At 35.4% G+C, this 17,396-nt stretch overlaps 1 protein-coding gene across 2 annotated transcripts in view; it reads right to left on the minus strand.

Moving 5' to 3' along the window:
• The window catches only part of PKN2 (protein kinase N2), a 127,804-nt gene that overhangs the window by 14,979 nt on the left and 95,429 nt on the right, over positions 1-17,396 (minus strand). For both annotated transcript variants that reach the window (XM_037060915.1, XM_037060914.1), the window contains exons 9-15: positions 9,780-9,923; positions 9,400-9,475; positions 8,611-8,785; positions 8,262-8,388; positions 7,422-7,552; positions 7,265-7,340; positions 7,095-7,186 (exon numbers count right to left, since the gene is read on the minus strand). In XM_037060915.1, coding sequence (XP_036916810.1) covers positions 7,095-7,186; positions 7,265-7,340; positions 7,422-7,552; positions 8,262-8,388; positions 8,611-8,785; positions 9,400-9,475; positions 9,780-9,923 — 821 coding nt within the window. The remainder of the gene's footprint in view (positions 1-7,094; positions 7,187-7,264; positions 7,341-7,421; positions 7,553-8,261; positions 8,389-8,610; positions 8,786-9,399; positions 9,476-9,779; positions 9,924-17,396) is intronic.

Consider the following 17,396-nt stretch of genomic DNA (forward strand, 5'->3'; position numbering starts at 1 on the left):
TAAAAAAGCAAAGTTCTTAACTATAATAAACCATTAACATGCATTTTTGTTTTGCTCCAATGCTTTGAAAAATTTGGTCTATTTGACATATATAATGAATTGGAATGATTAATGCAAACTAAAATATATGGTTAGCATGATAAAAATGGCAGAATTCCCACTGAGTACCAGAGCAGCGCACATAGAGCTATGTATAGTTAATAAAAAAGGCTTAATTAGGGTAAACTGTAAAAATTATCAGGAACTGCTCAGAGCAGTTAGCAACCTACAGCATAATTTTAAAATATAGTTTGTGACCAAGGTAATTTCAATGACAGTGTTTTAAATTCATAAGCTACAGTATTCAAATATGTTATCATATGATATATTAAGTAAAGATTTGCTATATAAAGTTTTTAATTTAGAAGGCTGATTGGAAAATAAAGAGGCTACAAGAATTCTGTAACATGCTTCAAAAGGCTCCTTGAGAGCGCCACAGTTTCCTGTAAGTCCATAGCAATCATAGGTTGTTGTTCTAAGAACTTTTACAAGCTGCTAGGGAGAACAGTGTTCAAAACTGTTGACTCTGGAACATTAATTTTGCCTAAATAGCAAAAAAATATCAACCCTCTTCTCTCTGAAAACAAACTTGACTTGAAGTAGAACACCAGATTAGCTGTTCAAATATAACTTGAAATTAACTTATGTTAAGCACTTGATCAAAATAATAAACATACCAAAAGATGTATTTTATTTACAATTAGATTATATTTATATTTCTAATACTGTTAAAACAGGTACTTTGTTTTGTTCTTGAGACTAGAACCAAAAGTTGACATTAATACTTAAAAGCATTATTAATGCTTTTAAAAATTAAGAAACTGCTTAAATTTTGGTGTTTATTTAAAGATGCCAAACTAAAATCCTCAAATTAGAGGGAAGGAGATCAATTCCTCCTTTCTTTTACGTCTTTTTAAGAAATTAAGAAAGAGTTAATTTTAGCCCTGGCTGGCGTAGCTCAGTGGATTGAGCGCAGGCCTGCGAACCACACAATCGTGGTTCGATTCCCAGTCAGGGCACATGCCTGGGTTGCAGGCCAGTTCCTTGCAGGCCAGTTCCTTGCAGTACCAGCAGGGGATGCACAAAAGGTAACCATACATTGATGTTTCTCTCCCTCTCTCCTTCCCCTCTAAAAATAAATAAATAAATAAAATCTTAAAAAAAAAAATAAAAGATTATTATTTAAAAAAAAAAAGAAAGAGTTAATTTTAAAAAGATAATTTTATCTGGGTATCCAAATTACACTGCTATGAGTTAAAAAATTAAATAGAATTTTGAGATATTTGACAGTATTCCTGTTTGTGGAAGGAACATATAATTTTCAATGCTATGATAATATAGCTGTCATCTGGATTATTAACTAAAACAGCTGTTCAGTTTTACATACTGACAGTAAATGCAGCTACTGTGTAATCGTGTTTATACTCCATTTATTATGGTCACAGTAAACATGAACTTTCACCCTCTGATTTTATACAATCTGTCCAATATTTTATACATATTCAGAAACAGAAAGCTCTACTCACTGCAATTGTTTTTAAAGCTTTAGGCTTATGTCTACATATATTTGGCAAGGTTTCTAAAGGTTACTACAAATTAAGTCATTATTAGAAGTAAATTCACAGAAAATCAAAAAGAAAGTTAATAGCTTTAACTTTTATCACCACTTAAGTTCACTGGAAAATAATGCCCAACTGGGCAAGATCTAGATGATAGATTCTAAAACTGATTTACTAAGTCAGTCTAAACTTTGGGTAATGTAGGTATTCAGATGAAATAAACTGGTAATATATTTTGGCTCAAGTAGAAGACAACCACGGTCTCTTCACTGCCTTTGGTTTATATTTATGGGCAAATTACTAATACATTATAGGTATTAGGCCTGTTTTGAACACATAAATGGTATAAAAGACCAAGGATCAATGATCTAAATGGCCCTTAAAATAGTTTTAATGCCACTCTTAGGAATTCTTTGATGAGAACTGGATAGACATCTTCAACTATTAGATCAAGAAGAAAGGTCCCCTTTAGACCCAAATTGTGACAATAGCAAAAATCCAGTCTCCTTTATAAGGTCTTACCCTAAATCCATTGGTACACCATGATATTCCCTTTCTATGGACTGCTATTATCTGTATCGTTTATTTTAAATTTAAACATGCATGTAGCCTCTTTTATTAACATAACTAGTATATTTATGTTTTCTTTCCCTGATTAACATCCCATTCTAACACTTTTTTGTGTACTTTCTTCAGAGTTCAGTCATTATTAGATATGCCAAAAACTTAAAAACTTATATAAACATTTTGGTTACTGAAAAACTACATAATTAGTAAGGCTAAGGTCTTATGATTGAACCCTAAGACCTTACCCTTACTATATTTGTACAGAGTATGGTTAGTGGAGCTTTTATTGTACATTTGCAACACTGTTTTGTTGTCTTGAAATAGGAACCAATAGGAACCAGTAAGAAAAGGAGGCTGAGAAAGGAAGCATTATAATCACATAAATTTAACATTCTTATTCTGGATTGGGGGAGGATGGGACTCCAGAGAGAAAGTTGTACTAATGGTAGGTAAAAAAACGTTACCTTTGAATATGAATTGAATAATTTTAGAGTTAGTCCATAATTTGTTTTCATTTAAAAAGAAGTTAATTTGGAATTTTTCTGTCAGTTTCCTAAGTAAAACAGTAAAATCCAGACTAAAGAAAGATAATTTAGAAAGTGAACATAAAGGATTCTGCTTAGTTTTCACCAGTCTAAGTTGCTTATTATTTGGACTTGCAAGTACTATATATTACTTTAAAAATAATGCTGTTCTATTTTTTATTTTCTAAATTATTTTTTTCTTGACTTCCTCTAACTGCTCCTTTTTTGCTGCTTTCCTCAAATTTCTCTAATTTCTCACTCCAAATTTTCCATTTGTTTTTGTACAAGTTCTATTGAAGATTATTTTACTTCCATGCTACTGACTATGTGAATTTATAACTAAAGTTAGATGAGAAGGATCACTCATCAACTTTTTACCAGGGCTGAATTAATCTTCTGTGGGGATAATGGCTTGGGTTCTGGCTAAAGCTCCATTCTCTGACATGGACATTCTTCTTTTTTTTTCAAAGAAGACGACTATGCCTCTCTCTCTCTCTCTCTCTCTTTTTTTTAAAGAGTTAATTATTTATTTATTTTTAGAGGGGAAGGAGAGAGGGAGAGAAACATCAATGTATGGTTACTTTTCGTGCGTCCCCTGCTGGGAGTTGGCCTGCAGGGAACCGGCCTGCAACCCAGGCATGTGCCCTGAGTTGGAATCGAACCGTGATCTTCTGGTTCACAGGCCTGTGCTCAATCCACTGAGCTACGCCAGCCAGGGCAACATTCTTCTTTCATAGCTGTATTAATATTATCCTTTTTTGATTTAATTAGAAAGGTTTTTCTTATAGAGACCTGGCTCAATAGTTTACAATACAGCAGAAAGCTATATAAACCTATGTAAGCCAACAGAATTAAAAGATGTCATACCAATTTCCTATATTTTAGGAAACATGAATTTACTCTTTATGGATCCGAAACAAAGCAAACATTCTTCCAGAAAAAGGAAATATTTGACTCTATTATTACTGTAATTATAAACAATCTGACTTTGAGAGGTTTGCTTTAACCAATTACTTATATAACATAAAAATATAGTTCTAGCCCTGGCCAGTGTGGCTCAGTTGGTTGGAGTACGCTCCTGTAAACCAAAAGGTCACATTATCTGTTTCCAGTCAGTGGACAGGCCTGGGCTGTGGGTTTGGGCTCTAGTGGAGGAGCAAGAGGAAACCAGTTAATGTTTCTCTCCCCCCACCACCTCCTTTCCCCTCTCTCTTAAAAAAAAAAAAAAAATCCATCAGGATGTCCTCAGGTGAGGACAAAACACATACACACAGATTCAGATTTCTAAGCATGTAATACGATGTTCATAATAGTTCGCAAATATTCAGCAAAATCCTTTCTGAGTAGTTTTAGCTATCAAGAAAGTTTATTTTGACATCATCGAGGAGTATGAGAGGTAAAAAATAGACAAATCTGAAAAGAAAAAAATGTATATAAAGGAAATCCTCATCTTTTAGGCTCTATCATAATTCTGAAAACTTCACATTTCATAGGGGAAAAAAACCCAATTTGGTACATCTATATGGCACTTAATACAATTCAGTAGGGCAAGTATTACCAAGAATTTCATTTTTAAAATACGTGGATTAACAGAGGCTCAAAGATACTCAAATAATGGCCCTGGGGTCAAATCATTACTTCAGGAGAAACAATCAGAACTAGGGAAGTCAGTCTGCTCACTCACAGTCCCAGGCTCTTTTTATTACATAGGGTTGTCTTCCATTAATATTAACTTATGCTTACTAGTGATTCAAGAAAAATACTACTTCTAATAGAAAAAATAAATTAAAAAAGAAAAATACTAATCTATGTATCAAATGAAAGCCTCTTTTGTAACAAATATTCTATTTGTTATATAATTTTTCCATATTTAATCACCCTACTTGAGATAGTCTTTAAAAAATATACTATTCTCACTTCCTGCCAAGATGGAGGCGTAGGTAGACACACTGTGCCTCCTCGCACAACCAAAAGAAGGACAACAACAATTTAAAAACAAAAAACAACCAGAACTCATAGCAAATTGAACTGTATGGAAGTCCGACAACCAAGGAGTTAAAGAAGACACATTCATCCAGACCAGTAGGAGGGGTAGAGATAGACGGCCAGGGTGGAGAGGACTCGTGCGGCAAGGTGGTAGCTGGCAGTGGATTCTGGGGCAGGGCACTCGGTTGCAGCTGGCCAGCAAGGCAGTGGCCAGCAGACCAGCAGTCCCACATTCGTGCACAGATAAACCAGGCGGGGGTGGGGGGGAAGAGGGAGAGGGACAGAGCACAAGGAAATAAAGCCTCAAACCACTGACTGAAAACACCTGGAGGCCACAGTGGGAGAAACTCCCAGCCTCACACAAAAGTTCATGGAAGAGACGCACAGGGTCCCCCTAGAATGTACACAAACTCACCCACACAGGAATCAGCACAAGAAGGGCCCAATTTGATTGTGGGTAGCAGGGGAAGTGACTGGAATCTGGCAGGGAGTGAAGCAAGCACCATTGTTCCCTCTTGAACCCCTCCCCCACCTACAGCATCACAACCCAGGGACATAGGTTGCCCGCCCTGATGAACACCTAAGGCTCTACCCCTCACTACATAGCAGGCACATCAAGACAAAAAAAAAATGGCCCAAAGGAAAGCACAGATCAAAACTCCAGAAATAATACAACTAAGTGATGAAGAGGTAGCTAACCTATCAGATGCACAGTTCAAAACACTGGTGATCAGGATGCTCACAAAATTGGTTGAATTTGGTCACAAATTAGATGAAAAAATGAAGGCTACACTAAGTAAAATGAAGGAAAATATACAGGGAATCAATGATGATGGGAAGGAAACTGGGACTCACATCAACAGTGTGAACCAGAAGGAAGAAAGAAACATCCAATCAGAAAAGAATAAAGAAACAGAATTCAAAAAATGAGGAGAGGCTCAGGAACCTCCAGGACATCTTTAAATGTTCTAACATCCAAATTATAGGGGTACCAAAAGGAGAAGAGAAAGAGCAAGTGAAAAAATTATTTGAACAAATTAATAAACAAGAACTTCCCCAATCTGGCAAAGGAAATAGATTTCCAGGAAGTCCAGAGAGTCCCAAAGAAGTTGGACCCAAGGAGGAACACACCAAGGCACATCATAATTACATTAGTCAAGATTAAAATGAAGGAGAAAATCCTAGAAGCAGCAAGGGATAAGGGGACAGTCACCTACGAAGGAGTACCCATCAGACTGTCAGCGGATTTCTCAAAAGAGACCTTACAGGCAAGAAGGGGCTGGAAAGAAGTATTCCAAGTCATGAAAGGCAAGGACCTATATCCAAGATTGCTCTATCCAGCAAAGCTTTCATTTAGAATGGAAGGGCAGACAAAGTGCTTCCCAGATAAGGTCAAATTAAAGGAGTTCATCATCACCAAGCCCTTATTATATGAAATGTTAAAGGGATTTATCTAAGAAAAAAATGTACAGTAAAATGACAGCAAACTCACAATTATTAACAACTACACCTAAAACAAAAAGAAAAACAAACTAAGCAAACAACTAGAACAGGAACAGAATCACAGAAATGGAGATCACATGGAGGGTTAGCAACAGGGGAGTGGGAGGAGGAGAGAGGGGGAAAAGGTACAGAGAGTAAGTAGCATAGATGGTAGGTAGAAAACAGATGGGGGGAGGGCAAGAATAGTATGGGAAATGTAGAAGTAAAAGAAATTATGTATGACACATGGACATCAACTAAAGGTGGGGAATGTGGGTGGGAGGGGGGGTGCAGCGTGGAGGGGAGTAAAGGAGGGGAAAATGGGACAAATGTAATAGCGTAATCAATAAAATACATTAAAAAATAATATTCTCTGACCTAATTACAATATCAGTCCTGAAGTCCTTGGATTTTAATAACTGTACATATAGACGTACACATATCAATTTATAGTTATCAAGCCCAGGAAGATAAGATAGTATGGTCACCAATATCATTTAAAAAATAGAGGTGCATTTTTAAAAGTAGGATATACTAACCATTCAATTAACTGCACATTATCTATACTGACATTTTATGACTTATGATATGGGAAATAGCCTCCCTCAACCACAGAAGACTAACATTTCCTATACTATATAAACACTTTATTTCCAACCATAAAAAACTTAACAGAATTAGTTTAAAAATTTCATCATCTTTCCTTGGTGTCCCCTAACCCGTAAATTGTCATAGGAGGAAAAGGAGGAGTTGGCTGAAAAGAAAAATAGTATTTAATTATTGTCTATCTTATGTCAAGTATAGACACATTAACTCATTTAGTTTCCTCACATAGTATTACAAAAACAAAGTTTTGCTGTTGTATTTACACATGAATTTTCATGCCATTAAGTCACAACTTCATAAAAATAAACAATTTTATTTTTAAAACACTTACCTGTCTACTTCGTCTCGGGCTACAATGTCTCCCTTCTTTAAGGCTTTTATAGCAAACATTTCATTTGTGTGTTTATATTCAGCCAGAAGCACCTACAATGAAATTGAAATACTTATTTCCCATTTGAGTTATTACTTTGGTAGATATTCCAAGAAAATTTAAGAAATTACCTTTCCAAAATGTCCTCTACCCAAGACAGCACAACATCTGAAGTCCTGTAGATTAAACTGAAACATCTGTTGAGATCTGAAAATAGTAAAGTCAATTAACAGTAAGGCACAAGTATGAGGCCAAAAATGTAGTAGCAAAGATGTACATATTCTTTACCTTCTATCCTCAAGTTCTCGGATACCACTATATTCTAGGCCTGACTGAGAAATATCAGGTTCATATTCAGATTGAGATTTTGGAAGTATACTATTTCTGTCATTTTCAACATCAAAAACAGTTTCTGAATCCTGTAAAATATGAAGTATTCATGAAATTATAGAAATAGTAAAGAAAATAACTTATTTGTTAAAGACAAAGTAAAAATGTCAAAAGCCAATATAAACACGAGTGAGGAAAATAAAATTCAGATATTGAATATTCATTCTAAGACGATTAATTCTACATCTCACTTATCTAAAGTACGTGAGCCCTGGCTGGTGTAGCTCAGTGGATTGAGCATGGGCCTGTGAACCAGACAATCACGGTTCGATTCCCAGTCAGGGCACATCCCTGGGTTGCAGGCCAGTTCTTGGCAGGGGCCAGTTCCCAGCCGGGGATGCACAAGAAGCAACCATACATTGATGTTTCTCTTCCTCTCTCCTTCCCTTCCCCTCTAAAGATAAATAAATAAAATATTAAAAAAAAAAGTACGTGAAAAATGCATGTATTGTTGTCATCTTCAACGCACATTCAGAAATCATGCTAACCAAGCCAGAAGATGAAGAGTGTTTCAGGTAGTTGTCATCTAATGCCAACCATGCTCCTACTTTCCTCCTAGCAGAGTCAGCAGCCTATTCTATCGGTACTAGCCCACAAGCATCCAGAGGTTTTCATGTTTCACTCACAAGGGCAGAAAACTCAGATAACTTTTAAATAACTGAAAATGTACACCTCACTCATTATGATGCTTTTGCTGGTGATTCGCATGGTGAAAATACAAGGTTTAAAATGCCTTACCTGTCCTGGTGTATCCACATCTCTTAACTCATCAGATTCATCTATTTCTCCAAGAGATGAATCACGTGGTGGGGCTGGAGGAGGTTCAGGTTCAAGATCAAAGTCCAATTTGGTTACTGTAGAATCACTTATAGAAGATAAAATAATTCACAAAAAAAAGTTATCAAAAATATACATATTTAAACAGCTTTACCATTAAAGCAAACAATTTTAATTTTTAAAAATAAGAACACTAATTTCAAAATGCTATTTGGAAAAATGAGATTTTTTTAGGTCTATTGTAACCAACAGGTACAAATATCACAAAAATTATTTTATAAAAGCAATGTTCAAAAATCTTAGCACATACCTAGTCTGAGGTGCTAGTTCAGGGATGCGTACATCAACCACTGGCACTGTAGGAGGCACAGGTGCTTGAGGACTGAAGGTGCCAGAATGATTTACTGTAGGAATAGCTCTTCTCACTAGCCTTCCCCAGGTAGCAATATTAATATTCATTTGAGGGGCTCTAAGAAATGTTTTGCCTATGGATATCGTGAAAAGAGAAACCAGAACAAGAAATTTTTTAGTATTACCAAAAGCTATAATTAAAAAATTCATATTCATTGGTTTATAATTCATGAATAAACAAAATCTGTCATTTAAAAAATAGTTAACTATTTGTTATAAAGGCTAGCACAATACAGCTGCAAAAGTTTTAAAAATAAATAAAATGAAATAAGTTGAAAACTTATAAGTTGAATAAGTTGAAACTTCTTTTAAAATCTAGTAATGATATGTAGTTGAGGTTTAAAAAGGAACTCTTATCTTTCACAGATACTAACTGTAATAGTTCAGTACAAATCAATACGATGTCTGCATTTGCTTCAAATAACCTGAGGAAGTAGTGAGAGAATGAGATGCAGATGAAACAAAATCGGCCAGCAGCTGTCTACTGTTGAAGCAGAGTGACAGTACACTGTGTGTGCTAGCCTCTCTACTTACGGATATGTTTGAAACGTTCCTTAATAAAAAGTCAGAAATAAATGAATGAAAAAATTTTAAAAAGCAAAACTAGATGTCACTTTTAAAATAGTATGTAGATTTTCTATACTTAAAAAATACCAAAACACTTAGTATTTGATTTCTTGGTAATTACCTTGTTGTTTTGAAAAAATTTTCTTTTGTCGTTGGAGTTTTGGTCGTCTTTCAATGACTGGATTGAAAAAGGTAACCTGCAGTGAAGAAAATGGAAGTGGATATGAATATAGCACTGGACTTATGGTTCATGAAATTCACTACATTTTTGAGTTCTGAAAACTTAAGAGAAGCTCAGATATAATATAGTCTAACCCCCTCTGAGAAAACGGACCTGGAGAGGATAAGTTATTTGTCTCGTATGCCTTTTCAGGGGCAGAGTTGAGCCAAAATTTCAAGTTGTCTGTTGTTCACCCCAATGCCCTTTCCTCTTCTACATCCTGCTGCCTAGATATATATTTCAACTGTACTTAAGCATGTTTAATAAAATACATTTATTACCTCTGCAAATAAAGTACCCTGTGGTTCCAAATAGAGACACATGCCATGCCGCTGGTTGTCTAAAAAATCTTCTAACCTCAGAAATTTTACAGCACACAGAGACCGCCAATCACGCCAATAAACTGAAATTTCCAGTTCACGTGACTAGGATGATTTAAAAAAAAATAAAAGAAAACAGAGAAGACATCATTGGAAACATAGGTGAATGAAATATCACAAAAATATAAAATACAAATGCAATACACAAAGGTAACATACACAATGATCACACTATTTTAAAGAGTGCTTTTCAACATTTCTCATATTTATTACTTTAACAAATGTGTACATTTTTACTCAAAAGAAAAAATGTATATCCCAGCAGTCTCTAGCTGAGATATTCCTTTTATATAAGGAATATACAACTGGAAATGGCCAACACGAATCAATGACTACAGAAACTCTTTTCACCCACAGCCGTAACCTTTCAGGTTTTCCTCCGCCATTGGGTATCCCTTGCTGTGATATTGCTAAAAGATCTCAGTGCACACCTGAAAGAATCATTTCAACCCTTATTTCCTTGTCTCAATGTTGAGTCAGGGAAAGACTGTCAACAGTATTTATTTTGTACTTACGGTGTGCTACACACTGTGCTAATAAACACTTTAGGAACACTAGGTCCCTAATGTTCAAAAGAATACCATTAGGTCCTAGGGCCAGTGACAGCAGGGGTCTTTAGGTAGGGAGGAAAAGGGAAATTCATATTAAGGTTTATATAAAAAGGTGTTCATTTATTACAACAACAAAAAATAGCACAAAGCGAGAACTTGAATATCCAAAAACCAGGGTAAGTTATTATACCATATTCATATGAGGGAATACTCTGTAGTCACTGAAAATGATGCTCAAATAGTAGAAAAACGTATTTAAAGTTTTAATAATCAATTATTAAATTCACTAGAAGAATCCAGTTTATAAATGGGGGAGGGGGTCCAAGCCATAAACTGACCTTTCTCTCTCTATATATGTGTTGTAATCTACATACATTTTAATTATAAAGTACCACACTTACTTTGTTTTTCATGATTTTGCAGACCACCCACAAGAGGCTGTTTTTCCCTTTAGGTGCAGTAAAGTAATACATTACTTCTTTCAAATAACAACTTTAGATTTATGAACTTATATATTTTATATAAGCTCTTAGTACACTTAATAAAAAACCTTTTGTCTTTAAATAAAACTAGTCGATACAAATGAATACGGGAAACACTTATAAAAGAGAACATGAAAAACATGATCCAAGACACAATATGCTAGAGGGTCTCATAGTGAGTCAGGAAAAGGACTAGAAAAAGACATTTATGACAGTGAATATATGAGCCCAGGGCCTCCACCTCATTTCTCTTCTCTGATGCATATCACTATGGGAGAGAATACTTGTCACAAAAGGGGAAGCATGAGTATAATTATTTTAAGATCAGCAAATGGTATATAAAATGGGTGGGTGTGAGTACTATAAAATTCTATTCAAGTTAAAAGTTTAACTATTTTGGAAACAGTTATTTTGGGAAATAAATGGAATAAATAATTAAACCAGTAACTGGTAAATTAGATTATACTGTTTTAGACTGGAGGAGGAAGACTTGTTATAAAGAAAGCAGATGCCAGGGATATAGATGTGGGTGGAATCAATACCTGTTAGAAGTTCTTATACTTTTGTGCTGCTAAAATAATATTGTATCTTTCCCTGGATGACAGGAGGTCCATTACCTCTCTTGCATTTATTCTAGCCACTCTGGTAAAACTCACATGTCGACTCATTTCTCTACTTCCTCTATATCGCTTCAAACTGAAGTATGTTAGAAAAATCTTGAGATTTGGGATAAAAGGGTATCTCAAAGCCTTAGGCTAGTTTTCTTGGAGTTTTGTAATAAAGTTTTAGGTATAAAGCTTTTCAAATTTTGTTAAACAATTTTGCATTGTTCCCTACACAATTTTAGGAGGTGATAGCTGTGATCTAGAGCAGAGTAAGATATTTTATGTTAGTAATGATAACACTGTTTCATGGAACCCCAACCCTACTTTATTTTTTAAATTATTGTTCAAGTACAGCTTTCTTTTATTTCCATCCCAGGCCCACCCCCAGTGCTCCCCACCTCCTTCCCATTTCCACCCCCCTTAGTTGTCCATGTGTCCTTTATACTTGTTCCTGTAAATCCTTCCCCTTTTCCCCTGAAATTCCCTCCCCTCTCCCCTCTGGTGATTGTCCGCCTGTTCTCTATTTCAGTGTCTTTGGTTATATTTTGCTTGCTTGTTTGTTTTGTTGTTTAGCTTCCTGTTAAAGGTGAGATCATACGGTATTTGTCTTTCAACACCTGGCTTATTTCACTCCTACTTTAAACCCTAACATCCAGTGTGATCTGGACAGATAAAGCAGGGTACAGCATCTGAAAAGCCAAGTATCTTCTATATAACTAGAAGCCAGCAATACTTAGTGAATTTAAACTGCGAGTGTAATGGCTCATTTACTGGCAATTTTCCAGAAGAAGCAGGTCAGTTTTTATACAGAAAAGCATGTTTGTAGGTAATGTCAAACCCTGAGGGTAACAAATCACCAAAATAGATGAGTGGTATGAGCTAAGTACTGATTGGCAGTACTGGCAAACTGTCCCAACTTGTGTTTTATTCTGTCACCATGAATCTGAACACAGGATCAAAGAGAACGCTCTGGTAGACCTAAGAAATCTGAATGGTTTTTCTGAAGCCTCTGCAAGGCCTAAAAGTGAATATAAAAAGGCAAGAAACATTTAATCAAGATGCCATACATGCAGGAGGAGAAAGAGAGCAACAACTTAAAACATGTGCTACAATCTAAAACACACAGTACACATCCAGCATAAAAAGAACTGAAGCACAAGGGAGATGGAAGTTCCCAAATTGTTCTTGAGAAACTCCAGGAGAATGGAGATATTTTAACTTTACAAAGGAAACATGGTAACATGTGTGGCACACCAAAAGAAATACTCAACATTAGAATGCACCACATTCCTTTTGATGACATCACATCTTTGCTAAATCGGGTTTCAACCACTGATTTTTACCACAGAAAAAAGAGATAAGGGTGCAACGTCCAATTTGATTCCAAGCTTTGAAAAACTGTATCACACACAACAATCTGACATATCCCTCTAGTAACTAGCAGGTTACATAAAAATGAATAAAAATATTTAAAGGGTACATTGCAATGATTTGAGGTATATAAACATTTTGGAAGGATTCCTCTTATCTAATTAATTAACACATCCATCACCTCAAATACTATATACAGAAAAATATATATTTGGTGAGAATATTTAAGTTCTAGTCTCAGCAAATTTCATTTATATAATGTTATCGGCTAGAGTCACCATGCTATACATTATAGGTTTAGACCTTCTGTAGCTGAAAGTTATACCTTTTAACCAACTCCTCCTTACCCTCCTAAGCCCTGATAAACACTTTCTACTGTCTTGTTTGTTTGCTTTTAGATTCTATATGTAAAGTGCTATCATACAGTATCAGTATCTGTCTTTATTGATCTGGCTTATTTAGCATAAAGTCCTTAAGGCCCATCCATGTTGTTACAAATGGCAGCATTTTCATTTTTCACAGTTTAGTATTTGTGTGTGTGTAGGAATGTACACATATAACACTTTCTTTATCCACTCATCCGCTGATGGATGCTAAACTGTTTACATATCTTGGATATTGTGCATCATTCTACAATGAATGTGGGGCTACAGCTACTGCTTCAATATCCGTTCCCATTTCCATTGGATATATACCTAGGAGTAAAATTGCTGGGTCATATGGTAGTTGTATTTTGCATTTTTAATTTTTGAGGAACTCCTATACTGTTTTTCATAGTGGCTGCACCAATTCACATTATTACCAGTAGTGTACAAGGGTTTTTGCCTACATCCTCGTCTATGCTTATCTCATCTTCTTGATGTAGCCATTTTTCTTTTAAAGATGGATGTGTAGTTGCCTCTCATGTGGCCCTTGTTGGGGACCTGGCCCGTGACACAAGCATGTGCCCTGACTGGGAATCAAACCAGAAACCCCTTGGTTCGCAGGCCAGCGCTCAATCCACTGAGCCACACCAGCCAGGGCTTGATGTAGATATTTTAATAGGTGTGATATGATATCTCATTGTGGTTTTGATTTTCATTTCACAGATGATTAGTAATGTTAAACACCTTTTCATGTACTAGCTGGTCATTCAGATGCAGTCTTTTATTTTTTAAAGATTTTATTTATTTACTTTTAGAGAGAGGGGAAGGGAAGGAGAGAGGGAGAGAAACATCAGTGTGTGGTTGTGTCTCACGTGCCCCCCACAAGGGGCCTGGCCCATAACCCAGACATGTGCACAGACTGGGAATTGAATTGGTGACCCCTTAGTTCACAGGCCCGCACTCAATCCCCTGAGCCACACCAGGCAGGGCTACATGTACTCTTTAGAGAAATCTTTAGTCAGTTTCTCTGCCCATTTTTTAACTGAATTGTTTGCTTTTTGCTATAGAGTTGTGTTAACTCTTTATATATTTTGAATACTATATATTTTGAATATTAATCCCTTACCAGATAATTTACAAATATTTCCTCCCATTCTGGAGGTTGCCTTTCCGTTTTGTTGATGGTTTCCTTTGTGTAAAACATCTTTAGTTAGTAACTACTTCTTAATAAATGTCAGCTATGATGATAATGATGATGATGATATGCCCTTAAGAAAATCTACACTAGCAGAAGGATAGATTGGAAACACAGAGACAAGTTAACCTATTATTATGAAGAACACAGACTTTGGCTTCAGATAGGTTTGGCTTTGGTGCCAGACACTTGTGTTATTACCAAAGTTTGCGGCCTGAAAATAGTTACTTAAAGTCAGTAACCCCCAAACAGTAATAATACCTGTACAGATCTCATAGAATTATTGACAGGATTGTATCGGACATTATATGCAATGTGGCTTGTTCAGAATCTATTACAGCAGAAGTTTCATTGGCAAAGTGGGTAAACAAAGAAGCATGCCCCTAAGGAAGGAACAGGAGAAATCCCTCAAAATAGAACTAAAAGAAATGGAGGTAAGCAGCTACCAGATACGGAGTTCAAAACACTGATTATGAGGATGCTCAGGGAACTAGGAGGAAAATAGGTGAACTCAGTGCAACTTAAACAAAGAGAGAGTAAATAATAGAAAGGACACAGAAACTGTAAAAAAAGAACCAGTCAGAAATGAAGAATACACTAGAAGGAATCAAGAGTAGGCTAGATGAAGCAAAGAATCCAATCAGTCATTTGAAATACAACATAGCAGAAAACACCCAATCAGAGCAGCAAAAAGGAAAAAGAATTAAAAAAATAATGATAGTCTAAGGGACCTCTGAGACAGAACAAAGCACAATGACATCTGCATCATAAGGGAACTAGAAGGAGAAGAGACAGAGCAAGGTATCAAGACTCTACCTGGAGAAATAACGATGGAAAACTTCTCTGACCTGGTGAAGGAAATAGACATAAAAGTCCAGGAAGAGCAGAGTCCCAAACAAGATGAACCCAAAGAGGCACACACCAAGACAAATAAAATAAACAATAAAGACGAAGGGAGATTCTTTATTGTTCAAAGCAGCAAAAGAAAAGTGGTTAGCTACCCACAAAGGAGCTCCATAAACAATGTCACAGCTGATTTCTCAATAGAAACTATGGAAGCCAGAACAAACTGGCATGAAATATTCAAAGAGATGAAAAGGAATTACTTACAACCAAGACTACTCTACCCAGTAAAGCTATCATACATTGAAGATGAAATAAAGAGCATCTGAGACAAGAGCTAAAGAAGTTCATTACCACCAAACTAGTATTACAAATGTTAAAGGGTCTTCTTTAAGAAGAAAGGAAAAAAGAAAAAGAGGAACATAATTATAAAAATAAAAAGCCAATTAATACATACCTATCAATAATCACTTTAAAGGTAAATGGCACAAATGTTCCAATTAGAAGACCCAGAGTAGCTGAATGGATAAGAAAATGAGACCCACATAGACATACTTTCTAAAAGAGACCTACCTCAGAACAAAAGATACACAAGGACTGAAAGTAAAAGGATATAAAAAGATATTTCACACAAATGGAAATTTTTTTAAAAAGGTGGGGTAGCAATACATATATCAGGCAAAACAGAGTTCAAAACAAAGGCTATAAGAAACAAAAAAAGGACATTACATAAAGAAATCAACCCAACAAACAAAATAACCCCTGTAAACACACATGCACCCAACACAAAAGCATGTAGATGTAAAAGGTGAATCTTGATGGACACAAAATGAGAGATCGACAGTAATACTAGGGGATTTTAACACCCCGCTGACATCAATGGATAGTTCTTTCAGACATAAAAATCAAAAAAGAAGCAAGCAGCCTTAAACAAAACACTACCAAATCAATTTAACTGATATTTTCAGAGCATTTCACTCCAATGCATTAGAGTATATACTCTTTTCAAGTGCAAAAGGAGCATTTTTGAGGACAAACCACCTGATAGGACATAAAACAAGTCTTAATATATTAAAAAAACTGAAATCATATGAAACATCTTTGACCACAATGGTATGAAACTAGAAATTGCAAAACAACAACAAAAAACCCAAAACAAACAAACAAAAAAACCCTTGGAAAACAAACAAATACATAGAGGCTAAATACTATGTTACTAAACAGTAAATGGGTTAATAGTGAAATTGAGAAAGAAATAAAAAATTACGTTGGACAAATGAAAATAAATACACAACAACACAAAAATCTATGGGATACAGCAAAAGCAGGTCTAAGAGGGAGATTCATAGCTACACAGGTCTACCTCAAGAAGCAAGAAAAATCTCAAATAGAAAATCTAACCACAAAAAGAATAACAAAGTCGAAAGTCAGTAGAAGAAAGGAAATAATAAAGATCAGAGCAGAGGTAAATAAAATAGAGCTGAAAAAACACAAAAGATCAATGAAAACAAGAGCTCTTTCTTTGAAAAGATAAACAAGATTGATAAACCATTAACCAGACTCATCCAGAAAGAGAGAGGTCCCAAATAAAATTGGAAATGAACAAGAAGTAACAACTGACACCACAGAAATAGAGAATTATAAAAATATTACGAACAACTATATCCCAACACACTGGACAATCTATGAGAAATGGATAAATTCCTAGAAACAATGTTCTAAAACCAAATCACAAACAGAAAATCTGAACAAGCTGATTACCACTAATGAAATCAAGGCAGTAAATCAAAAAAAGTCTCAGAAAAAAAAAGTCAGGGACTAGATGGCTTCGCAGGTGAACTTCACCATACATATGAAGAAGAACAAATATCTATCCTTATGTTATTAAAATATGAGAACTCCCACATTCATTTTATGAGGTTAGCATTATCCTGATTCCAAAACTGGATAAAGACATGACAAATAAAGAAAGCTGTATGCCAATATTCCTGATGACCATAGATGTAAAAATCCTCAACAAATATAAGCAAACAAAATTCAGAAATACAGGAAAGAGATGATACAACATGATCAAGTGGGATTTGTCCGTGGGATGCAAGATTGCTA

The sequence above is a fragment of the Sturnira hondurensis genome, unplaced genomic scaffold (genome assembly GCF_014824575.4).
Source record: "Sturnira hondurensis isolate 20B ecotype Veracruz unplaced genomic scaffold, ASM1482457v3 Scaffold0013063, whole genome shotgun sequence".
Classification (NCBI taxonomy): domain Eukaryota; kingdom Metazoa; phylum Chordata; class Mammalia; order Chiroptera; family Phyllostomidae; genus Sturnira; species Sturnira hondurensis.